The sequence below is a fragment of the Corvus cornix genome, chromosome 2 (genome assembly GCF_000738735.6).
Source record: "Corvus cornix cornix isolate S_Up_H32 chromosome 2, ASM73873v5, whole genome shotgun sequence".
In the NCBI taxonomy this organism is placed as follows: domain Eukaryota; kingdom Metazoa; phylum Chordata; class Aves; order Passeriformes; family Corvidae; genus Corvus; species Corvus cornix.
Genome location: NC_046333.1, coordinates 4,067,323 through 4,090,530, shown reverse-complemented (window position 1 = coordinate 4,090,530; position 23,208 = coordinate 4,067,323). Strand labels below are relative to the sequence as shown.

Sequence of the window (23,208 nt, the reverse complement as noted above, 5' to 3'; positions counted from 1 at the left end):
CACCTCAGTTTTTCATATTAAGAAGGATCCAAACTTGCAACCTAAATAAATTAAAAGCTTACTGAAAGAAAAATCCAACCCATTTAAAGACAATAATCTTCAGAACCCATGTTCCAATAGTTCTTGTCTTTGAAGACTAAAAAAAGGTAGGAACATCCCAAAAAAACCTTAAACATACTTTTTAAAAAAAAAAATAGTTCAGTTTATTGTTGTACTCAAAACTCTTATCTCCTTTGAATTTTTGACTACATTAATCTGCACAAGCAGTTCAAAGCCAGAAATTCCTTCTGCTATGTGAATTCCTTTATCAAACTGAAAATATCTGTATCTATGGAAAATATATGGAAACAGATAATTCTTCCATATAAAAATATGCATATGGAAAATATGAGCACTGTCTTACCACAGATACCTTTAGTTTTTTAGCTGGAAACTGCTGCATTTGTCATCAAGAAAAGGATGGACACACACCAACGACTACAAAATACAAGAACTTTCATCTCTGAGAACCCAAATTCCCTGACTGCACAGTGAGGCAAACTGTGACTGTTTTTTTTCACCCACCTGCACCTCTGCTTTCAAAAGAAGTGGCTGGGACAGGCACAATTTACCTGTGGTAGCTACACCGAGGTGCTGGTTATGGCTAGAGTTTCTCTCCCTTTCCAGTTTTGTTTTAGGAGATCATGTGCAATTACTGACCTAACTTGATCCAACAAGGGCAGAACCAACTCTCCTACAAGCTTTGGCATCTTGAGTTCAACCTGATCTTGTTTCCTTAAGTTCACATGTCTGAAGATCAGAAGAAATAAATTTTCCATTTCACAAACTGCAATTCTGTTGCTCTCAACTATGAAAACATTCACCCTCTGACAATATAACAGGGATAAGGAAATTATTCTGAAGCTGAAGTCACTACTACAAGTTGTGAGGCTGCTAAATACCTGGTGTAGGACTTGGGAGCAAGGGTGGCAGTTTTGAGGTTTTTAGGAACTTGAAAGGATTTGTATGCAAAGTATCAGCCCATTTGTTTTGCTGTTCAAGCTTTCTGATCTAAAGCAATTTCCACCTGTCAAGGGTAGCAAAGCTTTTAGGCAAAAACAAGCATTACTCAACATTGTGTTTTAATTTTCTCACTAATGCAGACACACCCAAGAAGAGTTCTAAATACCAGATTGCCATCACAGTTAAGAGTGAATAGTTCTGGAACGTTGATAATTTATTTTTATTTTTACACATATCAGCTTTAAGGATATCTGAGATAATTAAGAATATTCAATTGTGGCTAACAGCAACTCATATTTACTATGCAACACTCCCCGAAAGGCTGCAGACTTCCACAGAACTCGGCAGAAAAATAACACGTGGTATCTCACTGGCTTGGTCTTCAATTCCAACAAGACACAAACTGTATACAAGTTAAACTAGTCACTGTTTGGGATTTATGCATTCCAGCCAGGTCTCGTGGCTGATCAGCTCAACAGACCTTGTAGTGAAACGACTGCTGCACTGCTTCAGTCCCGTGGAAATAGTATATTCCCTAAGAAAAAAAAAAAAAAAAAAGGGGATGGTGGCGGCAAGAGAACAGGACTTTTGGTTGAAGCATAAACAGCTGGTCAACACAAATCTTGCAGAAATTCACTGTATAGAACAATCATCAGCTCTCCTCCCTGTAGGCCCGTATTCCCACAGAGACAAGTATCAGAATTAATAAGCCCTTTTTCTTCCCTCTCTGTACTGGCAATGCTGTCAAGCCTAAGTGCAGCACATTAATTTACTGTTCGTGTCCTCCTCAGCTCACACTTTGGGCTGCACTCAGCAGGGATAACAGCTTCTCCCAGCAGCTATGTGCAGAAATACTCTTACAGAGGATAAATGATTCCTGCTTAGAACACAGCTGCCAGAAGATGCCAGCTCCTCTTGTGGAACAGGCAGTTCCCAAAATTTCTTCCAGAAACAGTTCTAACAAGGAATTATCTCATGTAGGTGAGGACAAGTGAAAAAAACCCCTCCAATATCCCTGTGCTGAGATTTAACTTCTGCAGGGATTCTGAGGGGTAATTTTGATACCACTCATTAATAGTGGAATTTTCAGCTGAACAAAAGAAATGGATACTCCAACTCATTTAAGAGTTGTTTAAGAGAAGTTTAACAACATCTCATTAAAGATGGTGCACGAGTGTGGCCTTGTATTTCCATCTACCTCTTCATCCAAAAGAATATAAAACAGTGAAGCTGCTATGGGTCTACTTTGATTTGGGGGTTGGAACGAGATGATCTTTTAAAGTTCCTTCCAACCCAAACCATTGTATGGTTCTATTTCTCTACCATACTCCTTTCCAAACAAAGCTGAGAAAAATCCATGAAAGCACAGGTATGCTGAGCTACATTTAATAGATTTTTAATCAGGTCTATCAAAATGTGTCAGCTGGGAATGTTTTGGGTTTGCCTTTTTAAAAAATTTTGTGTTTATTTCAGCCCTAAAAATAAGTAATTTTGCAGTATTAGGAAAATAATCAATTATGCTGCTGTTTAATCTATGCCTTATCTGGAAACAGTTTCAAAAATGAGATACAGACAGGATAAAATTCATATTGTAAAAAACCCCAAGCTAATGCTATTTCTATTTCCTGAAGAACTTAAGTTGAAGCTGGAATGTTTTCTGTTTAGCAGTCATCTTTATCAATAACCAAGCAAAAATTCACAGTAAGTCAAGCTTTTAAATTCAGTGCAATTAATACAGGACAAATCTGACTGAGCAGAAGATCCATTTCACTGAACTCCACACATGAATGCAAATAAAAGCAATGCACAACGCACATAAAGCAATGGAAGCTTTCAAACAGGTGACCTCAGCACACTGCCAGGTTTAATACACAATAAAAAGCACAATTAAGCTCCAGAAATCCTCGTATTTTGACTGGAGGCTTCAATTTGAAGGTGGGGAGTGGGCAGAGCTCTTTTTGAGTCACTCAGGAATTCTCTAAACACTTGAAGTGATGACATTTGCAATGAGCCCTGTAAGAAGTAAATGTCCACTTAATTGTGACCAAGCTCACTCTGTGTCTGTTTTAGAATATTTTTCTCCTGGTTTGTACAAGACACGCAGTTTACACAGCCCAGTTCTCATCCCTAGGTAGCACAGCATCAAGAATTTCTGCCTTAATGGGACTGAAACACACAATTAGAACTGTCTTGGAGCAAACCTTTGGGCTCCAGCACTCAGGACCAACACCCCTCCTAAGACCAGCAGAGCAACACTTTAATTTTAGGAGTTTTTCCTAACATAACGCTGCATTTCCTTTCCTACCACTTTCCCCACGTGCAGCTCCCTTGTGCCTTTATTTAGATGATTACACAGTGCTGCTGGCTGGTTCCTGAGAGCCAGCAGCACTTTGATACTGGAGAATAAATGTCACACCAGTGCCTGAGGGCGATGGTTGCCTGACAACACTCCCGTGTCCTGCTGCAAGAAGAAGCATCAGATGGCACTGGAGAAGGGGAAGGAGTGTTCAAAGTCACCTGCTCACTCAGAACTCTACGTCATGACTGCAGAGATAAGTTAATTTTACTGCCTTGCTAGTGGTGGGAATATATGTCTGCAAAATTACAGCTGAGCTTAAAATAAAAAAAAAAATTGATAGAGGAAAAAAAAAGATATCCCTTCTGGAATAATTCATTTTCCTACCACTGCCCAAATCTAACAGAGCACTGCTTTAACATTGCAAAGACAGTGTTCTAACAAAGCATCTCATTTCATTTCTGTACCTGTCAAAGCTGTACTCATTTATCCTTCCAGAATTTTGTTCTGTTTCAATTCTTATTCTGTTAGTACCTACAGTCACTCTTGGGAAAGATTTTTATTCCAGGTCAGAGCACAGCCAGAACACGTTTCATGTTCAAATAATTCCTGGTGGAGCAACTACAGTCACCTAACAGAATTTGGCAGGTATGTAAAAAAGAAAAGTAGTTTGGAAATCAGTATTTTCTGATTTAAACCTGAAGTTTTCTATTCCTAGACTTGCAGAAATACAAATCACATGCATGTCCATGCCTGTCTGCATACACACCATGCATGAGCCATATCAGAAATAACAGGTAAGCAATGAAGAGGAATTTCCAACAGTTCTCAAATCCAAGAAAAGCTGTTGGAAGAGGGAAGATCTGCACAGTCACAGTGATCTCCTGGCACTGTTGCTCTGCAGCACAGACAGGGGGCTTCTTACAGGAGGTTTTGTAATGCTGGGCTACGTGAGAAGGAAGGGAAAGAAGGAAAAGAATGGCATCTTGGGGAATATCCAGGTCTTTAAAGGCTACCAAGTATCTCAAACAAGAGGGCTGGGTCATTATCTCCACACATCAGCACTGCTATTTTCTGGGAAGCTCTGCAATGATGAAGTATTGTAAACAGCAAAGGAGCTCAAAAAAAAAAAAAAAGACATTTTCAGCTTTACAAAGCCTAAGCCTTCATCCTTGTAAAAAAAAGAGCCGCTTTTTGACCAAAAAAGGTGAAAACTAATTAAATTAAAAGCTTCGGTTTGAAGGACTTGGTTTTTTCTTCCTTTTATTTAGCTTTGAAAAATAATTCAGATGCCAAACAGCATTCCAAGTTTAATCCAGGGAAGATAAACAGAAATATTAAGGCCCATAAAGCAGCAGCTGACACCAAGAGCATCATCTCAAACAAGTGCAGTAATGAGCAATAGTCAGTGTGCTCTGTTTTCTTAATGTGACTTATTTCAAATAAATTATGCTGTTTCCAACTCTTCTTTTCAACTGGAATATAGGGGGAAATGAGAGGAAAAGGTTTTTGTAACTGTGTCTCACAAAGTGATGATGAGTCACCTTTTGCCTCTATTAAAATAACTTCAACTTTCAGACTACTTCACGTGTTTTCAAAATGCTAAAAATGCAGATGGAACACAGATAAAACCCAAACTCTTCTTTCAGTCTCTGTAGAACACATGCAGTTCAGCTCACCTCTGGGGATACAACATTACAGACAGAACATAAAATCCTTTTGTTAACATGCAACACAAAACAGACCTGTTAGACTGCAACATAAAATGAATCAAAGCAAAAGTCATGAAAATTATTAAAAGAAAAAGGGATAAAAATACATACACTTGGTATAGGCATGACCTGCATCTGGTCACCCTGGGGAAAAAGAAAAAAAAAAAAAAATCACTGTAAGGGTAATGGCTTTTAAAGGGTAGAACAAAGGTCTGGAGCAGTAAATGTAGCACTCAAACATTTTAAACCAAAAGTTCAAAGTATTCAAGAAACCAGGGTAAAAAAAAATAAAACCAGGATTTTGCATTTTAGTTGCTGAAATGATCTGTTAGTACACTGGCATTTATGATTTTTAGGAGACTGGACTGATAAAACCCATGCTATGATTAATAAGAGATGGCAATAAGAAAGTACCTGCATTTACTGGAACTTTTTCAGCTTTAAGATCTACTAATGGGTATATTTGTCAATTTTCACTGCAGCAACAAGAGGCTGAGCCAGACCCTGGCAGCAGGGCAGAACCCCACTCCTTGAACTCAACTTCATTTGAGACAACTGACTTGGAAAAACAGCATTTTCACTTAGGCAACAGCAAAAACGTCTGAGAAGGACATGATGATGATAAACTAATCCAAGGAATCCCACTTTCCTCATCCAGCAGTACCAGTGCTGTTCCCATGGTCTCACTTTTGCACTGCACTTGAAAGAAGGCAGCAAAGTCTCGCCCAACTTGACCTTTCCTTCTCATCCTCAGGCATCCAGAAACAAGGACAGCTCCAAAATGGACAAAGCTTGGCCACAGGGGCACTCAAATTTGTAAGAGATTTCTGAAGCTGGAACTCTGTTTTCTCATCTTTCTAACCCTTCAAAACCAACTTTGTTTTCTGGTGGGCACAGTACATAAAAAAGGAAGCTGATCCTTCTAGCATAGATGTTGCTTGGGTGGATCATTTTATTATTTAATATTTGGACAACACAGGCTCTGATCTCCAGCAGAGGAACTATTGAAAGGGCTGTTTTCAACACTAGAACAGCCTCTTCCAGCTGAAGAAGCCTCCTGCTTATTTGTTTTCAAGTCTACCAGTGTTGACACATCACTGACAAAAAGAAGTAATTCAGTATTATTTTTAAAGTGCTCTTTTTTAATGCTGCTCAGCAGAAATTTTTACTGAAGTTTGCCCAAAATCCTGAGAAGCTGAAGGAGCAACTAGAGAGCAGCAACTATCATGAACTATCAAAAACTTGGCACTGGTAAAAAGCACCTGATTTCTAGAAAAATACACACACACACAAGCTGGTAAGAATCCAAGTTTTTCTCAGAGTAATAGCAGTAAGAGTAGAAAAAAATTTAATTCAGTACGTTAATGTCCTGTTAGTGGAACTGTCTTCCATGGGAACCCAAAACCAAAGTTTCTAAAGGACTTGCATTACTGTTTGCTTAATTTTTCTCACAGAATTTCTTAAGTTAAAAAAAAAGTGGGAAACAAGTGAATTTCTTAAGGGGAACCCTGGAAATACCTATGCAAAAATGAAAACAGTAGTGAGAGTGATGAGAACAGGACAAACAAGCAGAAAGAGAACTGCAAGAGTCTGCTGGGAAAGCAAAACTGTACATGAACAGGCAAATGCTTTTTAAAAACAAGCCTGCTCTGGGAAACTTCTTACAAGTGTCCTGCCTCATTTCCTAATGCCTTGGAACAGGAAGGGAAATGGGTCATAACAGCATCGTTTGAAAGAGATGACAGATGACCGCATTTGTTGAAGGCTTTCCACGAGCTCCTGATGTTGGTAACAGAACAAAGCTGTTCCTAGAATGCCAAAATTTCCCTATTGTATCCCTAAGACAACCCAGGAACTGGTTTGTCCCCAGCCATTGAAATCAGGGTGTTTTTTCTTCATGAGTTTTATTTTTTCCACACTACATACAGATGGAATGATAAATCCTATCTTTTCCTGTAGCTACGTAATTTTTAGTTTGGAACACAACAATTTCCAGCACTGTGTTGCTCACTAATGCTCTCTATGGTCATGTGTGGGCTCAAGGAGCACCAAGTGACAGGCCACAGTATTTTGCTTTTTTTCAGAACAGTCTGTATTCAAAGGTAAGGAGCTATTTCACTTTAGAGAAGAAGCTGACCAAAGTAACAGATTTATCCTATTAGTTTCTTTAGCACAAAGCTTCCTCTAGACCATGACAGGTTCTTCAAAAACAGTAGTACAGTTATTATTTAACACTTCAGTGACTTGACAAACCCTCAAACTCTGTCTTGTAATACAGAGGACTTTTTGGGAGGCAAAGAAGGTCAGAATGAGTGAGCAAAGAGAGAACAAACATAACTATGGAGACGGGATTTTGTTCTCTAAACAGACCTTCCATACCACATGTATGACCAACAGAACCAAATATCGGGAATTTTTTTGCTCTGATCAGTGAAGGCTAAGCAGGAGAAAAAGTACAATGATTTACATTAATCTCAATTATCTTCCTCCACATTGGAGAGTGATTTCCATGTCTGCTCAGAAAGCCTGTCATTAATGGTGCCCTCATCAAAGAGCCCACGCTCCTGCTGCTCCTTGAGGTCTCCAGCATGACGCAGACGCTACTTTGACCTCAAGAATGTGCTCACTACAAGCTTTTTCTCATTTTGCAGGACCACATTCACGTGGGACAGAGAGAAGATCCTTTTTCCTGTACTGTGTTGTAAATAGAGATCCCTGAAACAGACAGGAGTGTCAGAGACACGACCACAGGGCATCTACACAGCTTTCCAGCATCACCTGGGAGATGACGGCATGGGGCAGTGGGGAGGAGGAGCCCTAACTTTTGGAGTGAGGTGGAAATTCAGTGACAGGGAAAGCAGAGGGAGCAGCTGCTGCCCCCAGAAAAAAACCTCCTCCTAATTCTGTGTTCTTCCCTATTGAGTGTGGATCAAGAGCTTCTCCTCTAACTCAGCAAGTATAAAAATCCCTTTCCTCATTCATGCTTCATCTCATTACCAGGAGCCATCTGCCTGATCTGGATCTTGCTATGAAACAAAAGCAAGGATGATTCCAGTGGAAGTGGGTTGGGAGTGAAATGGCAAAGTGCCCACAGACTTGTGAGGGCTCCCTCACCCACACCACGACTGAAAGCAAAGGGAAAAAAGAGCTTGCATCCAGCTTTTCTCACCTTCCTCTATCTGGACACCCCCTTCAAGTCTGAATGAATGAAGTCTGTATCCACAAACACCTCAGAAGTCAGGTAACAAACTTACCCAGAAGAAAAACCTTACATCCAGAAAATACACAAATTGAGCCAAGTTGCTAAGTGAAGGACAAAAATGGAGATTTGAATTTTATCCCGAAAAAAGCAAAACACAATTCCCTCTCCCAACACTCTAACCAAAAAAGAACAGTGGCTGGAAAGTGCTGGGGAGCTGCCTGCTGCTGAGGAGGCAGGAAAAAATTACCAAGGAGTTCATAAGGCTGAACATTGTGTACTCCCAGCGACACATCTGGCTCAGCATCCGAGCTGCAGGCAGGCTGATATACCCATTGTCAGAGGTATCACATCTTAAAATGCAACTTCGTGCTGTGCTGAATAGCTGCTGCATTTGAAGGAAAACAAATATGCCACAGTTTCAGTAAATACAAGTTATTATTGAAAAAAATGTTGTATTGAAACTTTAAGAGACAGAATGGACCATTCATTACCAGTATTAAGAGTCACACTTGGACAAGCAGCTGCTCTGTGAGTAGAAGGTTTAAAAGTGAACTCAATATTTTAAAGAAGTTTTTGGGATTCCCTCCCCACCCCTCCCCCCCACTTTACAGAATAGAATTCAGCACTGAAAAGAACTGTTTAATCAAAACCATGCTCAGTTTGGTGTTTCTGCCAATCCCATGAAGAAGTGACAGAACACTTGATGGCCAAGCACCATCAAGTCACATCATGAAGCACTGATTAATCTGAAGCACCAATTTCATTTTTTTTCTACTAGAGCCATATAATAACAACAATAAAAATTGTATCACACATCACAATTACTCTGAACAAAATTTCAGTCCTGTGTTTACAATCACTTTATAAAACAGTCTCCCGCACTTTCCCTCCTTTTGAACAGGTCAGCATTTACAAAAATCAAGATTCCTAATTCAAAGAAAGTTGGCTTATCACATCAGCTTCAGAATATGCCAGAAGCAACACAGAACAGTGAATTCCAGTGAAACCAGCAGAGGCTTTCCCCATTCCCTTCCCTCCTCTGAAGTCTTTATCACCAGTTTTCATGTCCCAACTCCACTGAACAGCAAAGACGTAAGGAAAGTACATCCAAGCCATTTTATACTCATTCCTAGTGGTAACTGCTTGACATTATTGTGCAATTTTCCTTGTCCATTTTTCAAGGAAAGGGTCACAACACATGAACTGACTGGGCCTGGCCAGAAGTGAACTGTGATGTGATAAATAATTAATAACACATAAAAGAGAGAGCAGATTTGACTAAGTGACCATTTGAGCAGCAGCTTAACAGAACTTAAACAATTCCAACCTGGCAGTGAAACTAATGCAAAAAAGAGCTTTAATGAAACAGCAGAGGAATTTAAGCAGTGGGTTGTCAGGTTTTCTTTTCTTTCCTCAGAGGCAATTTTGTCATTCCTGGACATTTCATTTCACCAATTTAGAATCCAAGGCCCACTGTTGCTTCCCCCACCTTACTTATTTCTGAATCTAGACAAGATGCTCAGTGTTAGCTCCACCAAATTCAAGCAGCCTGCACAGCTCTGAAACAGCTCTCCTGGTAAAAATCACCAGCCTGACAGTGTAACAATATTCAAACGTATTCAAGTCTTCAATGCTCTTTTTATTTCTTTAAAAGAGTTTCCTACTTACACTGTGTTAGCACTCAAAATAAAAACAGTATAAACACATGTAGAGCTTATTAATCTTTAACACTGCATTTAAAACAGCAATGTCATAGACTTATTTGACCTCAAGAACCACTTAAAAGTTTAGCTATATTGATTTCTTCTAAAAAGATATGAATGTCTGAGTGCATTTCATTCAACTGAAGGAAACACTCTTTAATTAAAGTCTCTTCAACATATTCTTGGAATTTTTCTAGTCTCCTAAGTTTTGATCTGGTAATTTTAGGAATGCTGTGATTTGTGTCCTGTACAAGTATTGCACAACTTCAGAACTGCTCACTGAGGCAGCACAGAGTGAGGATGAAAACTTGTGTGGACACACATGCAACCTCTCAAGGCATAAGATATATTTAGAAAATAATTGTTTTGCAAAATGCAATCTGGAAACTACTGACTCCAGACCATTTTAACTCACATTTTTCTACAGAATAAACAAACCCGGTTTCATGTTTTAGTTTCTGCTGAACTCCCATTTTCTCCCAGATGTAGTCTTGCCAGCAGTCTCACTCCTGCCTCCTTTCCATTCCCCAGCATAGTGGAAAGGAAATTTTGGTAGCTTCCCATCCCTTTTTTTCCCTCTGATGAATGTGTGCATACATGCTACACACTACTCAGCTTTCCCTTCAGCACATCCAGGCTAGATTTCCCTCATTTCACTCGAAATGTACCTTGGCTAGCAGAAGAAGTCTAAAAATACATGTACAATCCCTCCTCTTGGCAGGATTTTCAGTGCATTTTACCTCTGCGTGAGCAGTTTCAGCAGGAACTGTTACAGTTCAGACTTTACCTCCACACATACTCAAAATCTCCATCACTTTCATCTGCTCTCCTTCCCTCTCTCCCACCAAACATCTCCTTGCTCTTTTTCCTGAGCTTTTCAGAATTCAAACACAACCAGCAAAATTCAAACCAGAATAAAACGGACTGGACAAGGGAAGTAAGGAATCAGCTGCATCAGACATTAAAAACTGTGTGAAAAGCAGAAGGGTAAAAAACCCACAGAGAAATCTCCATTTCTGCTATTATTCCCACCATGGATTCACATGTATTTGCCATCTCAAAGGCCTGAAAACTGTATGGAAAACTTGGCATTCCTATGTTTGCCATATTGAACTGAACTTCTTCAGGTCTTAACACAAACGCTCTCAGTGTTACCAGATTTATAAAGAACATACTAATTTGTGTTGTAATGTTTGTATTCTATTTGTATTTGTATCTAAAATCTCTATCCATTCATTTGACTCATTAAATGAAACTTAATAACCTGGAAAAATGGCCAAAAACTGCTATGTCTGGACTCAGCATGTACTAAAAAGAAGTGGACTGCTTAGGAAAAAAGGTCCAAATAATAGCAGTTCTTTTGATTTGTTTTTACGTCACTAAAAACCATTTAAAGTGAAATCCAGAAGGCTCCACTATGCTCCAGTGGAACACATTTTAACCTTCCTGTAATCAGGAAAGGGAACCAAAGCTGGAGACAACTCAGCAGCTGAAATTTTATGGGAAGTCTCCATTTTTTTTAAATGTCTTAATCAGGTTTTAAACGTTGGTTGCTTATAAAATGTACAGTGCCAACACTCATAAAAGAAATATTAGTTTTGTATTACAGATGAATAGACAGTATTAGCAATCCACCACCAAACCAGTAATTCTTTCTGTAACTCACAGCTGTTCCCCATGAGGGAAACCTGTTAGGACAGAACTTTGGAAGCAGAATTAAGCCTCACTTACAAAAGACCCACATGACAGCAAAACAAGGCAAAATCCTGACCTTCTGAAGTCCTCCATTCTCCTCCACCAAAGGAGGCAGAGCACTGGTGCTGTTGGTAGATGGTGGCTCAACATTGTAGTCACGAAAGCAGCAGAATAAGGTGCTAAAGATACTTCGACTCCTCTGCTTCTTCAAGCTGATATTACATTGGGACACTGGGGAAAGAAAAAAAACACACAGCAGAAAAATAAATTCATGTGGTACAGACCTGGTTTTCCAGACCACAACAACTGAAGATGTATGGTTGTTATACTTGGAAATCTTTATCAAGTGTTAAGATTACACGGATTTTCCAGCATATTGAGACCCCTTTTCTTCTGTTTCCACTCATTTTCTCCCTTGTCAGACTCATACAGCGACAACCTGGAACTGCATAATCACACTGAGACAACACAGAGAATTTTCCAAGTAACATCCAAGGTGAATACTGTAATTACACAAAATAACTCGCTGCTAAAATGTGTCTCTGGACTGAGGAAGCAAAGAGATCTAAACACCAGAGACGCACTAAATTCCTACTGTAGAGTTTCTACACAGCTACACAATCACGTGTGGAACATGTGAAAGTCCTGCAAGGGTCAGGAAAAGCTCTGAGACGTTTCTGAGTTTCCTCTTGTTACTGTTTGACAGCACTGCTGGAGGACCAAAGACACGGCATAGAGGCTGCAGGAACAAGGGTGGTACTAAGGAAACAAGAGCCCTGGCCTTGATTTTCAACTTACTTATTGGTCTACTGGGATAAAAATAACCCTAAAATGGTAAAAAATTACATACAGCTGAATGAAAGCAAGCGTAGCATTTCTAAAGAATGACAACTGTAGTTAAAAGCAATAGTTTAGAGAAAAGAAATGCATGAAAGACATCCAGGGATTTCCCGAAGAAAAAAAACTCTTGAACACACATTAAAATAAAAAAGAATAAAATAAAAGAGCTGGAGAAAAGGTTTAGAATGTTTTAAGTAATACTTGATTTGTTCACTAACTATTTTAATGATCCATTGTCATGCTTCTAGATAATGCTTATTTAGAACTATTTGTTTCCTATGTCGGATAGGAAACCAAACACTTCCTCATTCCAAAGCTACAGGTAAGTGAAATTCTTAGTAAGTCCCATCACGGACATCAAAATTTGATTCCCCATCTTTCTTCCCCTCACAGATCATTAAGGAACTTCCACACACATCCACCTTCCTCCTGACAGTGCAATCAAGGAGATCGGCTACAGAAGTACAAGCAACACAATTATTAATATATAAAGAAAATTTCAGTGGAAGAAGGGTTGTGCGTGGAATGGAACAGATCTCCCTGGAAGACCTGAGGGGATTCCATCTTGCTCTGAAGGTGTGCAGGTCCCCACGTGTGCTTTGACAAGAAAGATGGAAAAGCAGGGAATGCCCCTTCCCTGGAAGTGTCCAAGGCCAGGCTGGATGGGGCTCGGAACAACCTGGGATAGTGGAAGGTGTCCCTGCCCATGGCAGGGGGTTGGAACTGGATGATATTTAAGGTCCCTTCCAACCTAAATTATTTTAGGATTCTATGATTTCCATATTTGCCAAAATACTTTTCCACTTTAAGGCAGTAATCACTGCCCAGGCTCAGTTATTAATTGCTACTAAGAGCAAAGTGTACCAATATCAAAAACTAAACGGGTTTTATAGACTTCCACCAATTTAAAAAGTACTCAGCAGGATAAAGTCAGAACTGTGCAGAGATTTGTGTGCTCAAGGAAGTATTTCATTACTTTAAAAGACATCTGTAAACTGAAACCAATCCAACACTACTTATCAATACTCCAGTTAAACAGAAAACACATGCAGAACTCTGGCCACCAGTGCTACAAGTTACAGTAAAAGACTCATTCTCAAAATGTCATACTCTATTTGCAACAATACAGTTTTAGAAATCCCCAAAGGAAACCTGGGCAGTTGGGAAGGACATTTTCAAAGCACTCAGAAAAAATGGTATTGCAAGCACAAGCAAGTTAGTTGCAATATAACCCTGGCAAGGAGAACTCCTTTCCGACATTAAAAATTGAAATACGCTGAAATTAGAACGGGAGGAACAATGCTGCGTGTCCTGCTGCCTACAGCTACTGCCACAGAAACCTTCCTAATAATTTCTGGCTTCATTTCAGCCTCTACTTAAAAATATGAGGGCAAATTATCTCATTTGAATGCAGGTATCAATTACAGCAGGCTGTTTAAATTCCTCGCAGCCTCAGCACAAGAGATCAATGGAACACCAAAACCATTTCAGAACTAATACTTGTATCTTCTCTACTTACTATAGAAAGAGACAGTAAATTTTCTAAATAAACGTTCAAAAATCTCTAGACAAAAAATACTGATTGGTCCAAACCTTCTAAGAACACTTGGATCCAAGCATACGCTCGCAATCTGGCCACTCCCTTTCACTTACTGAAACATTTTACTAGGAAAAATAATCCTTCATTGGATTTTAATCTTGGTTTTTAGTCTTGACAATTCTGCCATTCATAACACAGTGCTGTTTCAAACAGGTCTTTCTACTAATTTAGATGTTGTTTTAAAGGGATTTTATAAAGCTATTATAGAGGCTTTACAGTGACTTAATACATGATAATTTTGGATGCAGTAAGGAACAGAAGTTCTCAGGCGGCTTTATGTGCTGTGCTACATTAAAATACAAATACTGCATATATAGAAAATATTTGCACCCGTTAGCTCATGTTTAGCAACCTGACAGTGCTGTGCATCATGGAAAATAGTTTCTCCTTCCTTAGTTACCCTGAACCACCTGCAATCCGTGCACTGTTTGCTGGATTTGCTTTCCTTGAAGCAGTGACAGCACCACTAGAACAACTATAAAGGTGCAAAGAAGCACTGATGTTGAATGACTAACACAAATTTAGGTACTCCGGATGGCAGCAAATTTTAAAGAGAAAGAACTGCTGAGGACAAAATCCAGCATTCCTTAAAAGCTCATAGGTGAGACCAGGCAGTAATGATACTGTAAGGGTAAAGTGAGTTATCAAAACTGCAACATCCAGCACATGGAATTTAAGGAACATTTTCTTTCCTCTCCTCCGCCTTTTGGAAGTTACAACCTCAGTTTCTGGAGCTGATTTCCTACACCCTCCCCAGACACAATAAGCCATCATTACCCCACCACACTGAATGCTGAGGACACTTTCAGTGACATTTTACATCTCAAACCCTGCACATGGAACACCTCAACACCGTGTCCCAAAAAAGCCCAGGCAGAACAACTCCACAAGATGAAAATACGTTCTCTGTGAAAGCAGAGAAAACAGAGCAGCAGGTGCCTGCAGGAGGGGTGAAGAAAGGATCAGGGTGAGCCTGGAGAGATGCTTTCCCTCCCACCACCCCAGGTTCCCTCCAAGTGCAGTTTAAGGACCTCCCCACCTGAACACACCAAATGTGTGCGCAATAATCCTCCACAAATTCCTCTTTCTTGGCTTTGCCCCACTTTCTGAACCTACACCAACTTTTAGAGCCCAAAGTATCGTGTAGCAGGAAGGTCCACGGCTCAGACAAGAGCTCAGCTGCTTCAGAACTCTGAGCATCCTTGTTTCTTACCTTCCTGCAGTCCCTAATTTGTATTTTTGAAGCAGGAAGAGAGGGACTGGAAGCACACACAACATCCAGGATGAAAGGAAGAAATCCCACCATGAATTTATACACCCACGCAATGCTTTGTTCTCTTGCTTTTCTAATAATTCCTAATATCTTACTTGAGGTTTGCAACAAGTGTGCATTGGGCTAATGTGATTTTTCAGATCTGATTGTACCACCAAGATCTCTTCATTAGTAGGGATTTCAGGCATTGCTGCAAATATAAATGAGGAATTCTTGTATCTTCCCATGCAGAAAATGTCACATGTATCTACATTTAATTCCATCTGCTATTTTAAGGGCCAGTCATTCAAAGTCATGCTGCCTTCCTACAACTTTTCACAGTTAGGTTTTAAATCTATATACAGATGCACAGATATACGCACCCATCTATTTACATGCACTAACAAATAACCTTTTCCTTCACTAATTTTGATCACTTTATTTCCTTTTCCATATGGTTTAAGGCTGCACTGAAGAGCAGAGTACACAGATCCCCCACTGCTTTGCCACGGATCTCCTGGAGGTCTGCAAGAGCCTTCAGTGAAGCACTTTTGTCAAATTACCTGAATTTGTAAAATGTTATTTGCAGCCAGGGTCAAAAACAGGAGCACAGTGGTTTCTGTCTAGAAGGGAAGTAACTCTGGTGCAGACTGGCCCCAGTTTAGGGTCTCTCCTGTAATTTCCAGATGCCATTTCTAAGGACAAGCCTCACTGCCCATGACCCGTGTGCCACCCATTGTTTGAGGGTATGTTAATCCCTGAATTGTCTGGAATCCAAAGACAGTCCCAGAACCATGCTTATGGAAGTCTTCTGGCAAGTCCTAACAAACCCACAGCACTGGGGAGGGGCTCAAGGAAAGATAAAGGCCAAATTTTAAAATAAATTCCTGCAGTCACATAAGCTTAAATGGGAGGTATGGAGCCGTACTGGGTGGTTTACAAGAGAACAGGGAGAAAAAGTCCACAACAAACCCCAAGTATTAACACACACAGGTACAATAACACAAATGTTATAGCAGAAATTAATACAAGAGGTGCTAATAGAAGTAATCTACAGCATCTTCTCCAAGCTCCTTTCACACAAAGCTTCCTCTGGAAGGCAGAAGGGTTGTGCTGCTCTCCCACCAGGACAGTTCCAGCAACAGCACAAGTTACACAGTAAAAAAAAAAAAAAGCTTTTTCCCTCATGTACTGTACTCTAAAAAAGTTTAGTTGAGGGCTTTCCCCATCAGATCTCGCTGTAGAGATGTGAAATTACAAAAGCAGATTCTTGTGCAGCCACAGTACCACAAACCCCTCGCTGCTGCAGGAAGCCACCTCGGGATGACTGGAAGGCTCCAAGCCCATTCCTCTGCAGCCAGGAACAAGCTAATTACCGCTGAATTTTTCCTAATTAAATGAATGCAATATCCAGTTCTCCCAAATAATATGAAACTGGATAATGAAGAGACTTCCTCGCTTACAGATGAGCTCACTAAATGAATAAAATGAACATCTGGGTATGGGGAGCTCTCACCACAAGTTAGTTTGTAACACAGGACGGAAAGAGGCGAGTCAGAATTAAGTGATATTAAACAAAGCCTTTCTTCAAAGGAAGCAGTTTTAAAATCTATACATGATTAGAAATGTCTAATTTCTCCAACTTTGTAAAAGGCTGTATCTGATCTTCTCAGAAAAATGAAATTTTATATCCCACACGCCTCAAGATGGAAACAGTTAAGGAGAAAACCATCAACTTGCTGATACAGCTCCTCTTTTTGTGATGTACTAACCAGGACAGAAATTGTTTTACAACCCTTAGTGCCAGATCTGCATGTGGTGCTCTCGTACCTTTAGTTTTAAAATGCCATTTGCAGTTTATCATTGAAAGGTTTCACCTCTCATGTAAACTCTGCAGAAAATATAGCAATAAAAGCACTGTCACAATACCTGAAACAACCACCCACAACTGGTTTAACCTTCAAACATGTATAGCCCAAGCAAATTGCTCTGCTTAAATTCAGCATATTATATCCCAGAATTACCTTAATTTCAACTGAAACTGGCAACTCTTCTTCCCCCAGCAACACAATTAAATAAAAGTAAGGTTCTGGGTTTTCCACTGAAATTATTACTTTGAAGGGAAGGATCCCAGACTAGTTTAGTGAAATAAAAATCTTTCCAAAGCATTTGACTCTCCTTCTCCACCAACCTGTTTCCCAGGCATTCCATTAGTAGTTTGCTCTGGATGGAAGTTATGAGCAAGAAAAAAAGCTTGAATATGTAAGGCAGGTGGGGACATGAGGGAAAAATAACCGAGTAACTTATTTTTATTTTTGAGATAATTTCTTTAGGTCAGTGCACTTTGATCTGAAAAAAATATCAATATGATTTAGGAGCTTTTAGGGAATTTTAGGAAAAAACTGAACACTACTCTTAGTAAATCATTCCATGATGTTTTGGAAAACAAGCTCATGAGTTGCGCCTGAACGTTAAATGAAATGATGACAGAAGAACAGCTTATCCCATTCTAAGACAAGTTTTCTAGTGGGTATCAAAACACTAGTTTCATTTCTGTACCTCCAGAAGTCCTCAAAAATAAAATTTCACACAGTACCTAGAACAAAAATCATCAGGATGGATGCTAATTCATCCATCAATTCAGCTAAAGCTGTACAAAGACCTCTACCTAACCAAAGAAAGCTTTGGAAATGTTCCTGTTGCAGTAGCTTAAAGCTAAAAAAACCCCCTTATTTTGCCCTACATAAATTATTTATTACAGGCCTCAAATCTGGGTGGATTAAATACCTGCTCTTGGTTTTGCATGCTCATATTTTAAGGATCAAAGGTGGTGAAATTCTGAAGTCACTTTCAGAAGACACGACTGAGAACTCAGCACTGCTGTCTCTGTACGGGCTGTGACGCTTCATGAAATGTAGCCAGTAAATGTTAAAAACACCAACTGCACACAAAAGCCTCTTAAACGACAAGGAGGGATAAGAAGCCATGAAAAGGCTCAGAACAGGACAAGAACCTGATGGATCTCAAGGCAAACTCCAAACCCTTAAAGCTGTTGCTACACTTCAGCCTGCGTGCTGCGGTTTGGCTGGACACATACATATGATGGTACAACCTTCATATATGTGTCAGCTTCTCATGTAAGCCATGATTTAAACATCTTCTACAGTATTCCACAAGTGAGGAGAGCTGCTACTAGGCAAGATCATGTAAACATACATGCATCTGTCAGAGCCCAACTCTGGCATTTACTCAGCCCGAAGACTGAAGGCAGATCCATGGCTTCTGGGGCATCTGCATTTCAGAGTGAAGCTGAAAAGTTAAATACTGATTTAAGAACCCAATTAACCTGCTGAACCATGTTCTGAGCAAAATACCTTCAAGCTCGAATTAAACAGCGCAGATTTTGGCTGCCTCCTCCCCTGCTCCAGTGCCTGACAAGCTGACAGGGCTACACTGAGACCACTTCCAATTCTGAGAAGCAGCACGTGTAGATCTGTATCTCCAAAGGACTGAAAAGTAGGGCTCCTGTAATCCAGGAAGGAACTAATTAACAAGCAGCACTTTCATTTTTGTGCCTGTATTGCTTGCCACTGGAACAGCCACTGGGACAGAAGATGGACGGGAATACAAAGGAGAAGTTAGGAGATGCTCGCCTCCAGTAACTCCCCCAGCAAGATGAGCCAGGGAGCTGCTGTACCTTTGGCTTTTATGTAAATAAGCTGGACAGCCTTGCCTGTTCTCCTTGGAGCACCCAGGATGGATGTGCCCCAGTCTTCAAGGATTACCTGTGCGCACACACCTCCTTTTCACACAGGGCTGAATAACTACTGAACACACAAAAAAAGGGCTACAAGAATATACCGAATTTTCTAATGCATACATGCAAACATACACAGTTCACAGTCAAATCTTTTCCTAGTATTTTTTGCCTTTTTTTTAAGAAGAGTGATAGCACTTCATAGGTTCCAGAGGAGTCTGGGAATACACATGCTCAAAATACACATCTGCTTAAAAAAATAAGTAAATGATTAAATAAAATAAGTAAATAAGTAAGCAGCCACACCCCACAGTCACCCTTCCATCAGCTGATAGTCGGAAACATTGGTACAAAGGACCAGAACCATTTAAGAAAAAAAGACAAAAAATGAAAAGAAATAACGCTCTCATCTCACTTTGACACTACACTCAAGGGCGGGTTTGCAGTACTGGAGTTCAGTGCTACCTGGCCAAACTGATTCAACTCCAAGCTTTTTGCCTTGAAATCTTTCATTCCTGGAGCGAAATTCATGCAATGCAAAAGCAATGCTTCCAACCAGTTTAAGGGCAAAATAAAATACAGCAAATAATGAGAAAGTAGCAGTGCCACAAGATTGCCGTGGTTTGGAACTGGGTGGTAAACCAAGCTAACTGAAGTATGCAAGCAATGCTATGGAGATGTATTATGATACAAAATAAACAGAACTTTCTACAGTGGCATTATGGAGCCATCTCTCTGTCCCCGTAGTGTTTTGTGCTTCAAGTGTTTTGTCTCAGTGCAATAATCTATAAATATTACAGAGCAACAGCCACAGACTGATACATTCACAGCACCAGCACACCATGACAGTTCACTTTAAAAAATGGCATTTTCTGTGAAAAACAAAGCATTTTGGACTCTGCAGCACTTCTTTGCTGTTTGAGCAAGGCTGGAGCTGCTGGATCTGGATATTTTCCCAGCGCCGAGGTTTGGAGCGGCAGTTGAACAGGAAATACTGCGCAGTCTGTGCATGCATTACATTCCTGTCCCGCCCCGAGCAGCCGCCAACAAACAAACCTTTCTTCTAGTAAAAGAGAGAGAGAGAAAAAAAAAAATACACTGCACAAAGTTCACCAGCAGATGTAGCCTGTGGATCCAACCCAGCCTTTTCTGCTGATAAAGAGAATTTGATGTATTTGCGATGTTGGTGCAACATCACGGTTTGGTGAAGCTGGATCAGCAAAGACCTGGGAGTTTAAAGCTGCAAAATCTGCAGCGCTGAGGTTCCATGAGCTGCTGCACCCACAGCAGAGGGTTTTGCTTGAGAAGGGTTTGCCAAATATTAGTAGCAGCTTACAATAAAAGGGATTGTTTTATTCCCATTTTACTCAGCACTTAAGTTTGTTTTCCACCATCAGTAACACACAGTAACCAGATCAGATGTTTGTGTATCTCAACTTTGTTGACTAACTCAATTTCGAATCACCCCAAGGTTGGCCTCGTTGAAAAAAAAATTCTGGAAAATATTCAACCATAATTTGTTAAATACTTGGTAAGGAAGACAGAGGAGAAACAAACAAATGGGAACAGGAGCAGCACACGGGGTCAAAATGGCTGGATCTCCGTGTTTGTCAGTGAGGGCTGATCCCCTCTGGCATCGGGAGAGGATCTGAGTCGGAACAGCAGGGAAGCAAATGTAAACAAGCACGTGTTTATAGAGCAGAAAAATGTACAGCATCCGCTCTGCTCCGGGTTCTGCTTGCGTGGGACATGGTGGGAAAGGCAGGGAAGAACAACTTGCTCCATCCCAAGGAGCTCAAACACAGGGAAAAAGCAGGAACAGGCGAGCAACGGGTGGCACCTGGAGCCGTCACACAACCCAGGCAGTAACTGCTACCCCCACACATTAATTTAACTCACAGCTGGCATAATAATAGTAATAATAATGCTAAAAGAAGTCTTGGAACCAATGCTGATTGAACAAGAAAGAGGGATAAACAAGCTAAAGAAAAGCCCTTTGGGAGAGTGTTTTCTTATTGCACAGGGTATGAAGGGACAGATGGATGGACACTCGCACGTGGCACGGACACGCACACACGGCCTCTGTAGCCCCAGACCGTGTTTGCCTGAAGAATTTATGCCATGAAATTAGTATGAAGTTAGTGAAGAGCTGTAAAAAAACCTCTTTTTCTGTGCTCCACAGGCACCACACAGTGTGTAAAACACCAAGTTACCCACCTGCCACACAGCTTTTACCCAATCATTGATTTTTCAAGACAAGGAGAGATCCAAACCTAAAGAATACTGCTGGACATTGTATCTATAATCAGCTCATTTCCTTATCAAATCTGTTCAGTTTAATAAACTGATCTTTATAAGGATTTTATAGGGTTTTCTTTCCCCCCAATGACCAAATTCATAGCCTGGGGTTGTGAAATTAAGCTGAGCTTCTTCTTGCGTCCTGCCACACAGAGATTGCCTTAAATATAAGTGACAGTTTTAGTTCTTTTTTTTGACTTGAAAAGTGTAAGACAAGTGGTTCACCAAACCCAAAGGTGGAAGAAATTCCTCTACTTTTTCCCCCCAAAAATACCACTACACCTCCAACCAAAGCCTTATCAAAACCTTGCTCATCTGAGGAGAATAAGCTTAATTTAATTTTCCTAAATATAGCCCAAAGATGTTCCCATAGAGACAGCAACATTCTCTAGGGTACTTTTTGCAGCAAATACTTCAGCAAGACATCAAATCCAAAGCATTAGTCTATTTTTGCAAGCTTTCTTCTCTCTTTCCTAGGAACAGCTCTTCTCTAACAAATTCATCTTGCAAAAATATGTTAAAGGGTGCTCCTCTGCAAAGAAAAAGTTTTGTTTCTCCATTTTGCCTTATGAATTTTTCATTCACTCCCTGGGGATATTTTTGGGACAGGCTACAAGTCTAATTCCTGCCAGGGAAATTCACTCATCCAAAGTTTGCTCCCCAAAAGATACATCCCTAATAGCAAAAAATCAAACTGGGACACCTTTTCTGCAGTTCCTTTGATTTCTCTTTCTAAACTCCATTTATTTCTACCAACCCGTTGGTATTTTGTGGATACTGAGTGCAGGTCTCATGAAACATTCACCCTGTGAGAAAATACACATCTGAAATCAAGCTGCTTCTGGTAACACGTTCTACAGAACCAAAGCCATTTACATCATGCAAGTTCTGGAAGAGATTCTTAATGGAGTAGGGAACAACGTGTGACCATTTATGAAATATTTACCTTGCTTCTTTGGAAGAAGAAGAGAGGTGGCTTAGCTTCAAAAAGACACTGACTTAACAGAGATGTAGATTTATTTGGTGTGACTGCTGTTCTGCTCCATTCTTCCCTGCCCCTCCTCAAATTTCTCTGTATTATGAAACCCAGATACAAAGAAATAAAGAGAAATCCCACTCATCTGGAAGAGGAAACTTTCTCTGAATCACTGCATTATCTGTGCTTCAGTCATTAATAGAATCTAAAAGGAACAGCTGTTTCTAACTAAAAATGCTCTTAAAATCAATTTACAGGCATCATACGACAAGTATCACTTAGCAGGTTACTTGAATCCAGCCCTTCTGGGAGCAAAATAAAAACATCAGATTTTGATTATAAACTTATTTGTTGCAGGGATTTCTCAAGAAGAGGTCTGGGTTACACTGGAGTGAATCTGCTGGGACAGAATCTCACGTGGAGAAACTGTTGCCAAGGTAATTTCTTCTCCAGCTTTAGCTTTCATGCAGCAGATTTTATCCAATCTTGGATTACTCTTCATAAATTCTTTTTTAAAAATAATTACAATATTTATAGATATGTAATACAAGTGCCTATCACAGAGAGAAATGCAATTTTATTTGCTGCTTTCTTTTTCTATCTGCTGAATCCACCCTCACCAGTTAAGCTGGAGGGAATTTTGATCAATTTACGTTTTCAGTAAAACCTACACATCTTCTGTAACTATTTTAGATCTGAAGTAATTACAGTATCAACCACTGTGGGTTTTCAGTTCAATTGAAGTGTCACCTGCAGAACAGCAGCTCTGCCAGGTATCTCTGACAAAAAATTGAAGCTGTAACAGAGCATCTATTGTTACACAGTAAGTAAAGAAGTAAGGAAAAAACCCCCACAGAAGCACGTTGCAAAGTCTC

At 40.0% G+C, this 23,208-nt stretch overlaps 1 protein-coding gene across 9 annotated transcripts in view; it reads right to left on the bottom strand.

Moving 5' to 3' along the window:
- CTDSPL (CTD small phosphatase like) overlaps positions 1-23,208 on the bottom strand; it is an 80,857-nt gene that overhangs the window by 22,186 nt on the left and 35,463 nt on the right. For 3 of the 9 annotated variants that reach the window (XM_010394811.3, XM_019283155.3, XM_039550130.1), the window contains exons 2-4: positions 11,687-11,841; positions 5,122-5,154; positions 1,484-1,537 (exon numbers count right to left, since the gene is read on the bottom strand). In XM_010394811.3, the coding sequence (XP_010393113.1) occupies positions 1,484-1,537; positions 5,122-5,154; positions 11,687-11,841 (242 nt within the window). The remainder of the gene's footprint in view (positions 1-1,483; positions 1,538-5,121; positions 5,155-11,686; positions 11,842-23,208) is intronic. The other 6 variants (XM_019283158.2, XM_010394812.3, XM_019283156.3 and 3 more) reach the window with 2 other exon arrangements.